At 40.0% G+C, this 15,739-nt stretch overlaps 1 protein-coding gene across 1 annotated transcript in view; it reads right to left on the minus strand.

Annotated features, from left to right (window-relative positions):
• Nlrp2 (NLR family pyrin domain containing 2) overlaps window positions 1-14,175 on the minus strand; it is a 39,205-nt gene extending 25,030 nt beyond the window's left edge. The window contains exons 1-4 of the mRNA NM_001426910.1: window positions 13,855-14,175; window positions 11,916-11,960; window positions 9,733-9,792; window positions 1,149-2,751 (exon numbers count right to left, since the gene is read on the minus strand). Coding sequence (NP_001413839.1) covers window positions 1,149-2,751; window positions 9,733-9,792; window positions 11,916-11,960; window positions 13,855-14,134 — 1,988 coding nt within the window. The 5' untranslated portion in view covers window positions 14,135-14,175. The remainder of the gene's footprint in view (window positions 1-1,148; window positions 2,752-9,732; window positions 9,793-11,915; window positions 11,961-13,854) is intronic.
• Between the last annotated feature and the right edge of the window lie 1,564 nt (window positions 14,176-15,739).

Here is a 15,739-nt window from a genome sequence, read left to right on the forward strand (position 1 = left end):
GCTGTCTCTTCAGGCCCTCAAAATACCTTTAATTTCCACTTCTATAATGGCAATGATGCTATCCACTTAGGAAAAATAGAAAAGCATCTCTAAGTGGGTAAAACAAAAAGTGCTTTAAGGATTATTTAGAAAATAGTGTTCAGAGAAGTGAAGCTTTAGCTCAATGATAGTATGCATGTGGAGTGTTCATTAAGAGCTGTGTTTGATCTCAATGGTGAACATAGAAAATAGTTTTTATACTTGAAAGCAATACAGAGTAAGGCCTTCAAGTGGGACATATTTAGTAAAATTTCATTTTACAAAGCAAAAATGGCTTTAAGGAGAAGATAACAGAGCATATATAATGTGAGGACAGGCAAGATGATTCACTGGGAAAAGGTTCTTGCTGCCAAGCCTGATGAATTCAATGTTTAGGATATGTGAGATTCAAGGAGACAACTGGTTTTTGTAAGCTAGTCTCTGACTTTTGTACACACATATTTAATAAATGAGTTTAATAAAAACATATGTCGTGTAAAAGTGGAAGTGGGGTTATCCACGAGTAAAAGGGTTTAAGCATAAATGGTGAGCAGGGAGATGAGGGGTACAGGCAGGAGGATCCACTAAGAATATGTATGAAAATGCTGTAAGGAAAGTAATTAAGCAATTGCTCACTGAAAGAGAGACCATAGAACCTAAGATATTTAACTCTCAGGCTGGCATCCTTAATTATATCATAACTTTACCTTTTATTATTAATTAGGAAGGAAGTTGAACAGATAAAAAATGTCCTACCCTGACATACTGAGAATGAGAGACATCAGCCTCTTACTAAATGCACATGGGATGAGTTGGAGGTAGAAATACCATTCAGTAGCCTAGTAAGAGCACCAGTGGAAGGGGAAGCCCTTGGTCCTGCCAAGACTGAACCCCCAGTGAACGGGATTGTTGGGGGGAGGGCGGTAATGGGGGGAGGATGGGGAGAGGAACACACATAGAGAAGGGGAGGGGGAGCAGCTAGGGGGATGTTGGCCTGGAAACCTGGAAAGGGAATTAACAATCGAAATGTAAATAAGAAATACCCAAGTTAATAAAGATGAAAAAAAAAAAAAAGAAAAAAGAAAAAAGAAAAACCATTCAGAAGCATGTGAGGAAAATAGGGTTCTTACCTTTGGTCCTCAGCTGTGGACTCCAGTGTAGCAAAATTCTCTGGGAAGACTGCCTTTTCTACTTTAAGGAACATTGTCTGCAAGTTCTGAGAGTTCTTGAGGCAGAATGAAGCATGGACGAGGTCCATGTTGGTTTTCAAATGCAAGGAGACTTCCCCAAAGAGGGCCATGGCTTCTTTCACAAACTCCTCCTCCTGAGATTCATAGAGACAGGAAAAGATCTCTTGCAGATCCATCAGTAATAGGAAGGGTTTATTTTCCCCCAACTCACACTCCAGGAATTTTCTCTTGACCCCCATTGATATTTGGCAGCCAAAAATGGTCTCCAGCTCTTGAATATGAGTTTTGTTCAGGAGGCTAAATACAAATGGCAGCACTCCAGACAGGTTGGGGTTTTTCAACCTTGCTTCCCTAGAAAGCATCTTCTGTATACTATATTTAGAGACATCCTTGCTTTCTTGCCCGAGTTCCTGAACAAATATTATGGCAGCCAGGAGCTGCTGGATACTGAGGCAGATGAAAGAAAGACAGTTTGTACAGGAACTGTCCTCAAGAAAGATGCACCTGTACACCACGGGATGCAATTTATTCAGGTTCAATTTTAATTTCAAGAAGTCTTCTTCACAGAGTATGGGCACCTGTTCTAAGAGACTATCGGCAGCCAGGATACATATTTTCTTGAATAAGATTTGGAGTTGCTTGTTGAGATGGCCATCACAGGCTTCTTGTAGGAAGACTCTGCAGAGGAAGTTCAGGAACATAGAGGTGTAGGTCTGACATGTCAGAGCCAGGTCTTCCCCCTTCTTCATTCCTAGCTCCAGACAGAGGCAGAATATTCCACATGCAGCAGGAAGTGAGGCCATTTGGAAGAGAGCTTCATTGCATTTAACTTCCTTAAGAGCTCTCAGTGCCTTTCCCTCACCTTCACCCTCTTCCTCACCCTCCTCATCTTCAAAGTATTGCTGAAAGTACTCCTGTTTTTCTGGCTCTAAGAAACCCTGAGTTTCTACTAGGACAGGCTGATCTACCATGAGGTAGATTTGGTGCAAAGACTGTGTTTGTGTGGTTACCAGCAGTGTGCTATGAGGTTCCATCTTCCTCATTAGCAAACTGCTCAGTAAGACCTCTACAGGCTTCACTGTGTTCCAGTCACCACAGATATCACGGAGCAGAGCTCCTGCTGGGAATGTCAGCTCATCAAAACCATCTACCACAAATAAGAATTGTTCTGACAGGACTAGACGCCGAATCATATAGTATCTCCAGGAGGGATTGTTCATGGAGAGGAGGTGGGCAAAAGTGCAAGGTTTACTATTATTAAGTTTCCTGCAGCTGATGTAGAAGGCACATGAAAAACTCTGGGCCTGCTTACTCTCTGACCATTCTAGCATTAGCCTCCTTGCCATTGTGGTTTTTCCAGAGCCTGGAGGGCCATGCAGCACAATTGTATAAGCAAATGGCATTTCTATCTTCGGGTTACACAATGTCAGGAGTGTCCTGTAGCTCTCAGTATCCACATAGATTTCTTTATTGCATTTGGGCCAGAAGTTCTTCTTCCATTTTTCAGTGTACATATTCCTCCATTCCTTTTTATGTTTGTGCTCTTTACCATCAATTATTGGGGGGGATAAACAGAACATAGTTTGTTATTGTGAAAAATTATCTTGTATAAAGTAGAAAAGGAAATTAAAGAACACACCTCTTAAAAAGCAACTTAAATCCAAGTTTATTTCAGCAAGATGTGATGTGGACATCTTATTTTGTATGCAAATGTTCTATTAAAAAGAGTCCAATTAGAAAGAATTTAAAAAGCTTTAATTATGGTTATATGAGTGTATGTGGGTATGGACATGTGAGTACAGTCAGATGCCTCTGCTTGATGCCTACATAGATGCCCACAGGTTAGCAATGACAGTTTAGTCAGAGATGCTTTTCTTTAACATGAGTAGTTGTTATCAAACTTGTAACTGGCCCTGAAAGAGTAAGAATATGTTGAATAATCTGCACCTTTATATCATTCAAGGCACAGGGAACACTGAAGAAGAAGGGGTAAAAATATAAGAATCAAAGGAAAGGTAGCATTTTCTAAGGTGTGGCATTATTATTATATTCTTATACTCCAGAATCTGAGATCACCTGGCCAAGACTGAACTTGTGAACATTCATTATAGAGCAGGAAAGCATCACAGAACATCTCCTCTGAGGATTTATTGTCTGGGAGTGGCTCACAAGGCTGAAAACCTTTGTGAGAATGCATAAGCAGTAGTGGTTATAGGGGATGGTACACATTTTTCCCATCATTGTAGCCATGGTAAGGTGTCCATGCTTGTATAAGCAGTCCTAATGAAATACACACACACACACACACACACACACACACACACACACACACACACACGGTGGGGAGGGGGAAGGAGAGTGGGAGGGAGAGGGAGAGGGTGATGGAGATGAAGAGGGAGAGGGTGAGGGAGAGGGAAACAGGGGAGTATCAGTTGGGAAGAGAAAAGGTTGCAGGAGTAGAAGGGGAACAAGAGATGATGATGTGCATGAATATACAAATACATTATATATGTATGAAGATGTCATTAAAAACCATTATTATCTATAGTTAGTTTATACACCAACCAATACTTAAAAAGCTGCCAATGCGGTTTGTTAGAATAACTTGTCTATTTTTTCTACTGGACCAGAACAAGTCACAAGAGCTCAGAAAATGATTCCCTGTGATATCCATTGTTAGTTCATTATTACTGCTTGCAAATGTTAGTTGAGAAGAAGTGAAGTGCTATCTAGCTGTAACACTTCCCACTTCTTAGGCACCTATCAAAGTAGAGTGAAAATATGTTTATTTGAAGCCATGTGTACATATGTTCTGTAACAGACCAGGATATGATGCTGGAAACCATCTCTTCAGTATGAGAATTAATTTGTACTAACAATAGAGAAAGAAAGAGTGTAAAGGGGTAAGGAAAAACTCCCTTACTCCTTTGTTTACCTCTAATTAGGGTTTATATCACAAAGGTGCCTGTCTCTCTCTCTCTACAAAGGGGAGAAAACAGAGAATCCATATGGTTAATTCTCATTCCTTTACTATCCCTGTGGCATAGCTACATTTTTCTCGTCACTATCTGGAATTCACAATTCATTGCTGGAAGTGCTCTGTAAACTAGAATTTTAAGATTGCTTTGATAGTATTTTTCATCTGTTGGGCATCTCCCAGGTGAAAAAACACATATATAATATAACTTCAATTTTTGTCCTAATCTTTCTCATTATAAGAGATCCAGGCAATCAAAACCAAGATGCTTAGAAACAAACTTTTTTATCTCTACAGTTCACAATAGTATTATGCAAAAGGGGGAAAATCTGAAACATTTAAGGCCTTAATATGAGATCTGAAAGTCTAAGGAATGTCATGCCTGAAATGGAACATTTATAGGACATTCTACCCAAGGATCAGGGACCATTGCAGAAAAGGGAGTAGAAAGAGCTGGTGGATGACTGACAAGGAAAGCATTTTCAGAACCTGACAGAAAAGCTGCACATGTGAACTCACTGTAGTTTGGGCAGTATGTACAAATCTTGTGTAAGTTCAAGCCAGACAAAATCCCAACATAGTGATAGGGAGGATGGGTGACTTGGGGTGGGCACAAAGTCCCACCCTAGCTAAGGATCTATTGGCAATTGACAGTTACTGGGGAAGGAAAGAAGAGCCTATTTTTATTTGATATCATGTCTTTCTGTTGGAGGTGGGTTCAATAAGTTCCCTTTCCCCACTATAGGGCATTTCATGGGGTTGCTATTCCACAGTCAAAGCTCTTATCCATAATTATTCCTGTCTGAAAGAAATGTAGAGATGGCAATGGAGAGGAGCCTGAGGAAAAGAAGGTCCTGTGGCAGGCCCAAAGTGGGATCCAGCTCAAGGAGAGGCCCCAAGACCTGACACCATTACTGAGGCTATGGGACATTCACAAAAAGGGACCTATCATTAGTGCCCCACCCCCAAAGACCCAACAAGTAGCTGAAAGAGTCAGATGCAGTTATGTGCACCCAACCAATGAACAGAAGCTGCTGACCCCTCTGGTTGAATTAGGGAAAAGTTGGAGGAATCTGAGGAAGAGGGCAACCCTATAGGAGGATCAGCAGTCTCAACTAACCTGGACCTCTGATATCTCTCAGACACTGGATCACCAACCAGGCAGCACACACTAGCTGAGATGAGGCTTCCAGCACATATACAGCAGAGGACTCCTGGGTCTGGGTTCAGTCAGAGAAGATAAACTTAATCCTCAAGAGACTGGAGGCCTCAGGAAGTTTAGTGGTCTGGTGGGGTTGGGACATCCTTGTGGAGACTGAGGAGGGGGAGGAGGAATGGGATGTGGAATAATTGGAGGTTGGACCAGGAGGGGAATAAAATATGGATTGTAAATAAAAGAGCCTATTTTCTTAAAGTGTGTGACTTCTGGTAAACAGACTATGTTCTACGGCATGCTCCATACCCACAAAAAGTTGGACAGTACAAATTTAACTCCATGGATTAAAAACAGAGTATTTGGAAGTTGGGAAGATGGGTGAATCTTGGAGCAGTTTGGGTAAGGATGGTGAATATGATCAAAATGAAGTATATGAAATTCTCAAAGGATTAATGAACTTATTAAACAAAATAGTAAGACAATACAAAACTCTGAAATTGTTAGAGAAGAGTTCAAGGTATGGATTTAGATAAGTATTATGAGTTTGAGGCCAGCCTGGCCTATAGAGAGAGTTCCAGGCCAAATAATGCTACACAGAGGAATCCTGTCTCAAAAACCAAAACCAGAACAAAAACAAAAAACAAAAAAGAGAATACAAAGAAATGAGAAAAAAACAAGATAGACAATCTTTACCCAAACTAACTAGACAACACCAATACTATTCAAATTATTCTGCAAACTGAAACAGAAGAAACATTGACAAATTAATTTAAGAAGCCATATTTATGCTGATATCTAAATCACTGAAATAGTCAACAAGAGAAAGGGAACTATGGAGCAATTTTCCTTATGAACATAGATGCAAAAATATTCAAAATACATGTAAACTGAATTGAAACACACTATGCCTAAGTAGGCTTCATCCAAAAGATGCAGGGATAGTTTAACATACAAAAATCAGTCAATGGAATATATTACATAAACAAACTGAAAGAAAAAAAAACACATGATGACCTAACTAGATGCTGAAAAATTTTTGATGACATCCAATACTGCTTCATAATGAGTCTTGGAGAAAGCAGTAACACAATGTACATATCTAAACATAATAAACTCAATTTACAGCAAGTCAATAGCCAACATCAAATTAAATTGAGAGAAACTCAAAGCAATTATACTAAAATTGGGAACAAGACAAGGCTGTCCACCCTATTCACAGGTACTCAATATAGCATGTGATGTTCTAGCTAGAGCAATAAGACAACTGAAAAAGATCACAGGGCTATGAATTAGAAGGGAAGGTATTTGCACACGATATGGTAACATAAGTGGCCCACAATTCTACCAGGGAACTCTCAAACTCATTAAACACTTTCAGTGAAGTGGCTAGATACAAGATTAACTAAAAAAATCAGTATTTCTCCTTTATATAAATGACAAACATACTGAGAAAGAATGAAACAATATCCGTTATCACAGCCACAAACATTATTTCCACTTTGGGTTAACTCTGCCCAAGCAAACGAATGGCTTGTATGGCAAAAACTTCAAGTCTTTGAAGAAAGAAATTGATGAAGGCAGTAGAAGATGAAAAGATTTGCTATGCTCATGGATCACTAGAATTAACATAGTATAAATGACCATTCCACCAAAAGCAAGGTACAGATTCAACACAATGTCCATCAACATTCCAACACAATTCTTTATAGGTCTTGAAGGGACAATATTCGATTTTATATGGAAAATTAAAAATCTCAGGACAGCTAAAACAATACTGTACAATATAAGAATTTCTGTAGATATCATCATCCCTGATTTCAAGCTGTCCTACAGAGCTATAATAATAAAAACGGCATGGTATCAGCATAAAAGCAGACACTGTGATCTATGCAATTGAAAACACAGATATAAATCCACATATCTCTGAATACTAAAGTTTTGATGAAGAGGTCAGAATTCAATGGGAAAAACAAAGCGTCTTCCAGAAATTGTGCTGGTCTAATTGGATATCCGTAGGTAAAAGAATGCCAAATAAAGCCACATTTATCATCTTGCTTAAAACTCATATCCAAGGGGCTGGAGAGATGGCTCAGCAGTTAAGAGTACTGACTGCTCTTTCAGAGGTCCTGAGTTCAATTTTCAGCAACCACTTGGTTGTTCAAAACCATCTGTAATGGAATCTGATGCCCTCTTCCAGTGTGTTTGAAGAGAGTAACAGTGTACTCACATATATAAAAAACAATACAAAAACACCTGAAAAAATCCTCATGTCCAAATGGACATTAAACCAGACACTTTGAAATTGATAGAAGAGAAAGTAGAGAACACCTTTGAGGGCATCAGCATAGGAGATCATTAATATTTTTGATAGCATAGGCAAAGTTTTTCACCAATCCCACATATGACGGAGATCTAATATACTTTCTATCTATCTATCTATCTATCTATCTATCTATCTATCTATCTATCTATCTATCTATCTATCAACTAAACAGCAACAAATCAAATAACCCAATTTAACTATAGTACATATCTAAACAGAATCCTCAATAGAGGAATCTCCAATGGCCAAGAAATACTTGAACCAATGTTCAACATCATTACCACCAGAGAAATGCAAATCAAAACTGCTTTGAGATTTTATTGTATACCTGTCAGAATGGCTAAGATCAATAACACAAGCTCATGTTGGTGAGGATGTGGAGCAAGAGAAGCACTCTATTATGACTGGTGGGAGTGCAAACTTGTTCAACCAATATGGAGATCAATGTGTTGTTTCCTCATAAAATTGAGAGTACTTCTATTTCAAGACACAGCTATATAAACCCTGGGCTTATACCCAGAGGACACTCTATCCTACCATGAGACACTTATTCAACTATGTTCATTGTGGCTTTATTCATAACAGTCAGAAACTGGAAACAATCTGGAAATTCCTTAAACAAGAAACAGATAAAGGAAATGTGGTATATTTACACATGGTGTGTTACTCAGCTATAAAAAATGACATCCCTATCCCAGAAAGATAAACATGATATGTCATCACTTATAAGTAGATATTAGCTGTCAAGGAAGATCACAATATAATCTATAGACCCAGAGAGACTAAGTAGAAACAAGGAGCTCTAGGCAAGACACACAATTCTTTCTTAGAAGGGGAGGTAGATATTTTAGGTGTCCTGTTGGTGGGTGGGTGGGAGTGGGAAGGAATTAGATCAAGGAGGGAATGGCAGAGGAAAAGAGTACTAGTAGAGATGACTAGAATAAGCGGGCATTTAGGAGGCCATGTGGAAACCTGTTGCAGCAGAAACTATTCCTGTTGCAGAGGAATCTATGAGTGTTACTATAGTCAGGACTCTTAGTACTGGAGAATACAGAGCCTCAACTCTCTATCTTTGGTAATCTGGGAGGACTCCCCGTTGAGGAACTAGGACATCAACCTAGCTACAATATCTCCAACCCATGCCTGTCCTACCAGAAAGATGTGCCGAGGGAATGGTGGTTCAGAGATTGTGGGAATGGTCAAACACTTATTGGTCTAATATGAGGACCAATCCATGATACTGAGCCCATGCCTGACACTGCCTAAGAAGTTGACTGGTTCAGAGACCTAGGAAAGGACTAAACATGATTGATGAACTCCTCTCTTCCCCACAAAAATGTTAATAAAATTATTCCCAAATACATAGATTAGTGCCTAGCCTAATTGATATGAGAGAGGCTTCCTCTGGCAGTTGATATGAATGGATGCAGCAACTCACAACCAAAGGTAGAACTTGGGGAACCCCATGGAATAGGGGAAGAAGGATTGTAGGAGCTTGGGGTCAAGGACACCTGGAAAACATAGACCACAGAATCATCTAAGTAGCCCTCATAGGAACTCACAGAGACTGAAGCAACAGTCACAGAACCTGCAGGAGTCTGTACCAGGTCCTCTGCATACATGCTGTGGTTGCTCAGATTGGAGTGTTTGTTGGATTTGAGGGAAAGGTGAACTAGAGAGGAACTGGGCTGAGTATAGGGAGGGAATGCTGCAGTTGGGAATGTATTGCATGAGAGAAGAATAAAAATGTAAAATAAAAATGAATAGTTGTTTGATTTTGAACTGGGGCGATAATAAAAATAATTAAAAAGGTTATGAACTAGAGAGAGAGAGAGAGAGAGAGAGAGAGAGAGAGAGAGAGAGAGAGAGAGAGAGAGAAGTTCAAAGTGGAGAGGATGAAGAGGAGGGATGGGCTGGTGTGATATAGGAACAATGCTCATTATGATATTATCAAAATAAAATGATAGAAGAAACAGGAGAAAGATTGTAGTTTTCAGAAGAAGTGTGGGAGCCTCGAGGAGGTGGGCTTTCTTTAGCTTACAGTAACACTGAACGTTGTAAAACTTACCTGGTCTTTCATCTCCTTGAACGAAATCCTGTGGGAAAAGTGATGTCTTCAAGGGTTCTCCTGGAAGAAAGACATCTTTCATTTGCCACTGTATGAGTCCATGATCTGAAGAGGGTAGGGCTTAGAGAGAGCACAAGTTCAATCAATGAGCTCAGCATTTTATACCTAGATTATGGAAAGAGAATGTTAAGGAGACACTGCACATATAAATGAACCTCTATAAGCTTCTGACCTTATTCTGACCTGAATTATGTTCCTTTTCTAATAAGGGAGTTCCAACAGAGCTTAGGTTGCATTCAAATGTTGCTCAGCAAGGGGAATTATGCAAGAAATGCATAATTAGGTTGTTTTGGGGTATCAGTGATGCCACAGAATGCCATTGAGTCTTGGAGGTGCAAGATGTAAGGGGAGGCTCTGATACTAATAGGTTCCCTAATTGGTTTTTGATTTGTCAATGGAGAAGTCTGGGAGCCAATTGTTAGGCAGGAGTATAGTTGGGATTTCCAGGACTCAAGAGGAAAAGGAGCGTCAGGAAAAGAGTGCTTTTCAGTTTTGCCTTGGAGAAAAAGGGACATATCAATCATGGAAGGACTCGGGGAGAGCTGGAGGCTGTAGCTTCCACTATGGAGGGTGGTTAAGGATGTGGAAGAGAGATGGAGATAACAAATTGGTAATGGACTGAACTGAACTGGTCCCACAGCTCCCTCTACCCAAATCCTATGTGGGAGAGAGCTGAACTACCAGAAGTGCAGACAATCCTGAGATCTCAGGGGAGACTGCAGTAATACAGTAATACAGAGCAATAGTCACAAAAACTGCTGGTATTGGTACAGAGACAGGCAGATAGATCAGTGGAACAGAATTGAAGACCCAGAAATGAACCCACACACCTATGGTCACTTGACTTTTGACAAAGGAGCTAAAACCATGCAATGGAATAAAGATAGCATTTTCAATAAATGGTGCTGTTTCAAGTGGAGGTCAGCATGTAGAAGAATACAAATTGATCCATTCTTTTTTTTTTTTTTTTGGTTCTTTTTTTCGGAGCTGGGGACCGAACCCAGGGCCTTGCGCTTCCTAGGCAAGCGCTCTACCACTGAGCTAAATCCCCAACCCCAAATTGATCCATTCTTATTGCCTTGTACAAAGCTTAAGTCCAAGTGGATCAAGAACTGCCACATCAAACCAGATACACTCAAACTAACAGAAGAAAAAGTGGGGAAGAGTCTCAATCACATGGGCAGTGGGGAAAATTTACCGAAGAAAACACCAATGGCTTATGCTCTAAGATCAAGAATCAACAAATGGTACCTCATAAAACTGCAAAGCTTCTGTAAGGCAAAGGACACTCTCATCAGGACACAATGGGAAAAGATCTTTATCCAATCCTACATCTGATAGAGAGCTAATATCCAAATATAAAAGAATTCAAAAGCTAGACTCCAGAGAGCAAAATATCCCTATTAAAATGTGGGGTACAGAGCTAAACAAAGAATTCTCAGCTGAGGAATATTGAATGGCTGAGAAGTACCTAAAGAAATGCTCAACATCCTTAGTCATCAGGGAAATGCAAATCAAAACAACCCAGAGATTCCACCTCACACCAGTCAGAATGGCTAAGATCAAAAACTCTGGTGACAACAGATGCTGGTGAGGATGTGGAAAAAGAGGAACACTCTTCCATTGTTGGTGGGATTGCAAACTGGTACAATCACTCTGGAAATCAGTCTGGAGGTTCCTCAGAAAATTGGCCATTACACCATCTGAGGACGTCTCTTGGGCATATACCCAAAAGATACTCGTCATCATACAACAGAGAGTGTATAAACTGCAGGGCACAGAATAAGAGTGGCTACAATAAAAATGCATTATATACATAAAGTTTCTAAATTAAAAGAACAAAGAACAAGAAAGAGGAAAGCCAAACCCCCGCCCCAGCCCACCTCCCTGGATAAGGAACAGCTTATTTCTCCCTGCCCTCTTTTGTACCTCTTGACTTTTGTTAGTTAGTACCTTGCTAGAGTTTATCTTATCGCTACCCAGTGCTCACTGTGAGACAAGCCAGAATTTAGGTACCATCTTTTCATATCCTTTGGTATTTTAACACAGAATCTGATATTTTTAAAGGAACTTTAAATGTATTCAAATCTCCCATGGATAAAAATTATCCACAAGGAACTTACTTGGTTTAGAAGAAACCTTTTCTTCCGATGCTTTTGATGCTGCTTCTGAAAAGGTAAAAGGTAGAAGAAATTTGCATGTTTCCCCAGATGCATTCCAACGGTCTTACTCTGGCTTGACTCTTATGTGGGTAAAAAGTTGCTTTCTGAATATATATAAGGTTTGCCCCACAGGAGGGAGCTCTTGTCTGGTTCTGTGATCATAGAGTCTAGAAAGGGGATGTATATGGTGGTTTGAATGTGAATGGCCCCTATATACTCAATATATTGAATGTTTGGTTCCTAGTTGGTGGACTATTTAGGAAGGATTAGGAGGTGTGGTCTATTTGGAGGAGGCATGTCATGAGGTAAGGGGTGGGTTTTGAGCTTTCAAAAAATCAGGCATCAGGAACAGTCTTGTTTTTTCTCCACTTCCATCTTATAGATGAGCTATAAGTTCTCAGTTTCCATGCCTAGGTGAAGCCTACACTAATATTTTGTTATTTATCCCCAACTATACATTCTAGAGGTCAGTGTAGCTAATATTTTTAGGACATCTCTTAAGAATAACATAGGGTCTCAATACCAGGAGACTTTGTTCTATTATAGATATCTGACTATGTCTATAGCCACTTGAAAGTTACAAGTTGAGGAAGCTACTGTGCATTTGATGGGTATGGGAATTTGGAAGTGGAATGCAGGGACCAGAGATACTAAAGATGCTAGAACAATTTTACAGGATGCTCCCACTAGTGTTATTGATGGCACAGACCTAAAGCATGGTAGAGGTATTCACTTGTGTGACAGTATGGATATGTATGTATGCAGATATTTACATGCCAGTTGGTAAAGGAAATCTATGTTAGGATTGAAAACAAAACAGAAAGTACACTTTAACTTATCATCATTCATAATATTTAAAGATTTGAGGTCATGGTCTGGCTAGATGACTCAGCAGTAAATTTGATTCCCAGAATGTTAGGCACTTTGTTACTGCATATACCTTGAGCTTCAAGGGATCTGAAACCCTCTTCTTGCCTTTGCATATACCTTCATACACATAATATTCATTCACACACACATGTCCACATGCATACATGTGTATGCACACACACAAATCATAAAACTGAGTCTTAGAAAAAAAACAGTATCATGAACAAATCATACATAATCAGCATCAGTTTAAGGAGACTGTGAGAAGAGTCTCTTGGTAGTTACCTTACACCCTTGGAACAGACCTTGGAAGGGGGGAAAATCCCAGACAGATATTCCTAAGACTTAGTGAAGTTGTAGCATTTATGCTCTGAATAGCTCTGCAAAGCTCAATGCTATTACTGCATTTTCTTTAAAAACTGTTTTCTATTTGTGTGTGTGGGGAGGGGTGAAGGAGGAAAAACATGTACATAAGGAGCAACTGGGCAGGTGTTTGTGTGGGTACATGTATGTGTGTATATGCATGTGTGTGTGTGTGTGTGTGTGTGTGTGTGTGTGTGTGTGCATGTGTGTTTGTGTGTTTGTATGCAGGCAAAAGGACAGCCTTGAGGGGTCATTATTCAGGCACCATACACCTTAGTTTCTGAGGCAGAATCTTCCATTGGCCAGGAGCTCAGCTGCAAGTAAGCTAGACTGGCTGGTCAGACAACTCCAGGGGTCCTCCTCTCTCTACCACATCTCTAATGTTGGGGTTACATGTGTGCTATTTAAAAGCCATAATGCTTGGCTTTTAAAAAAAGATATGAGTTTGAGGATCAGACTCTGGTACTCATGCTTTCACTTAGCTCTTCAGCCCTCAACTTACTATGTAGCCTAGGCTGGTCTAAAATTCAAAATAATCCTCTTGCTTCAGCTTCCCTAGCACCAGAATTATAGGTGTCAACCATCTTTGTCTGACATTTCTACATATCCAAAACCCTTAAGACAATTCTTCTTTTCTAGGACATAGTATGAAATGGTTTCTGCTCACCTTCGACTTGCTTCATTACTAACTCAGCTAGATCTGCACGGTTTATTTCCTCTAAGATCTTGAAGGTAACTCTCTTTACCCAATCATTGGGGCAGTAGTCTGTGAGAATTTCTGCTAGTTGAGCTCCATTGGCCAGGTCCATTGTCAGCTTGGAGATCTGCTTCATTGTCTGTGGTAGAGAACAGCTCTTCAATGTACTCTTGAAATTGTTCAACTCGGTCTTGTCTAGCTTTTTCAGGACATCTTTTAGGTTGAAACCCAGTTGATCAGAATGTTCCATGTTGAACCACTGGTGAGATCTGAGCTTCCAGCTCCAGAGAACTGTGGGGAAAATGGAGTCAATGAGACAGCTTTCTTAACTCAAATACTGGTGACCATTGTGCCAATAGCAGGGGCTATCAACACAGTCTCCTGCTCCTTTAAGAGCAAATTTCTCTCCCTCAAGGGGAAAGGGGATAGAATTAAGAACTCTGGTGGGAGCAACATTTGGAATGTAAATAAAATAACTGCTTACAGTCTCCATATGTTCTCAGAGCTACAGCTGTCCTACAGCCCTCTGTACCCAAATCCTGCCCTTAGAGAACTGGCCTCCCAAGAGTGCTCTCATTCCTAAGCCCACAGGAGAGAACACCACTTTTGCTCCAATAACTGTCCAAAGAGGAACCCTCCAGGAGCACACAGGGCACAGGAACCTTGGAACAGCCTGGGACAGGATCCTGCCAGTCTCCATCTGTGCCCAGAGCTAAGGCTGTTCCACAGCCCTCTGGACCCAAATCATGCCCAGAGAGAGCTGATCTCCCAGGATTACAGATCACAGGATTACAGACCCACAGGAGGGACAAGCTAAAGTCAGAAACAGCAAGACCAACTAATACCAGAGATATCTAGATGGCAAGCACCAGAAACTAAGCAAGAGAAATCAAGGCTATGTGGAATCATCAGAACCCAGGTCTCCCATCACAGCAAGTCCTGGATGCCCCAACACACTGGAAAAGGAAGATTTGTATTTAAAATCACATCTCATGAAGATGATAAAGAACTTTAAGAGGACATAAATAGTGCCCTTAAAGAAATATAGAACAACACAGGTAAACAAGGGGAAGACTTTAAAGAGAAAACACAAAAATCCCTTAAAGAATTATAGGAAAACACAACCAAACAGGTGAAGGAATTGAACATAACCATCCAGGATCTAAAATTGCAAATAAAAACAATAAAGAAAGCATAAAAGGAGACACCCTGGAGATAGAAAACCTAGGAAAGAAATCAGGAGTCATAGATGTAAGCATCACCAACAGAACACAAGAGACAGAAGAGAGAATCTCAGGGGCAGGAGATACCATAGAAAAAAATGACACAAACATAAAAGAAAATGCAAAACTCGAAAAGCTCCTAACCCAAAACATCCAGGAAATCCAGGACACAATAACACAATAGGAAGATCAAACATAAGGATAATAGATATAGAAGAGAGCAAATATTCCCAACTTAAAGGGCCAGTAAATATCTTGAACAAAATTATAGAAGAAAACTTCCCTAAACTAAAGAAAGAGATGCCCATAAAAATACAAGAAGCATACAAAACTCAAAATAGATTGGAATAGAAAAGAAATTCCTCCTGTCACATAACAGTCAAAACACTGAATGCACAAAACAAAGAATATTAAAAGCAATAAGGGGAAAAGATTAAGTAACATATAAAGGCAGACCTATCAGAATTACACCAGACTTCTTACCAGAAACTATGAAAGCCAGATCCTGGGCAGATGTCATACAGACCCCAAGAGAAGACAAATGCCATCCCAGGCTACTATGTCCAGCAAAACTCTCAATTAACATAGATGGAGAATCCAAGATATTCCACAACAAAACCAAATTTACACCA

This window comes from Rattus norvegicus, chromosome 1 (genome assembly GCF_036323735.1).
Source record: "Rattus norvegicus strain BN/NHsdMcwi chromosome 1, GRCr8, whole genome shotgun sequence".
NCBI lineage: Eukaryota > Metazoa > Chordata > Mammalia > Rodentia > Muridae > Rattus > Rattus norvegicus.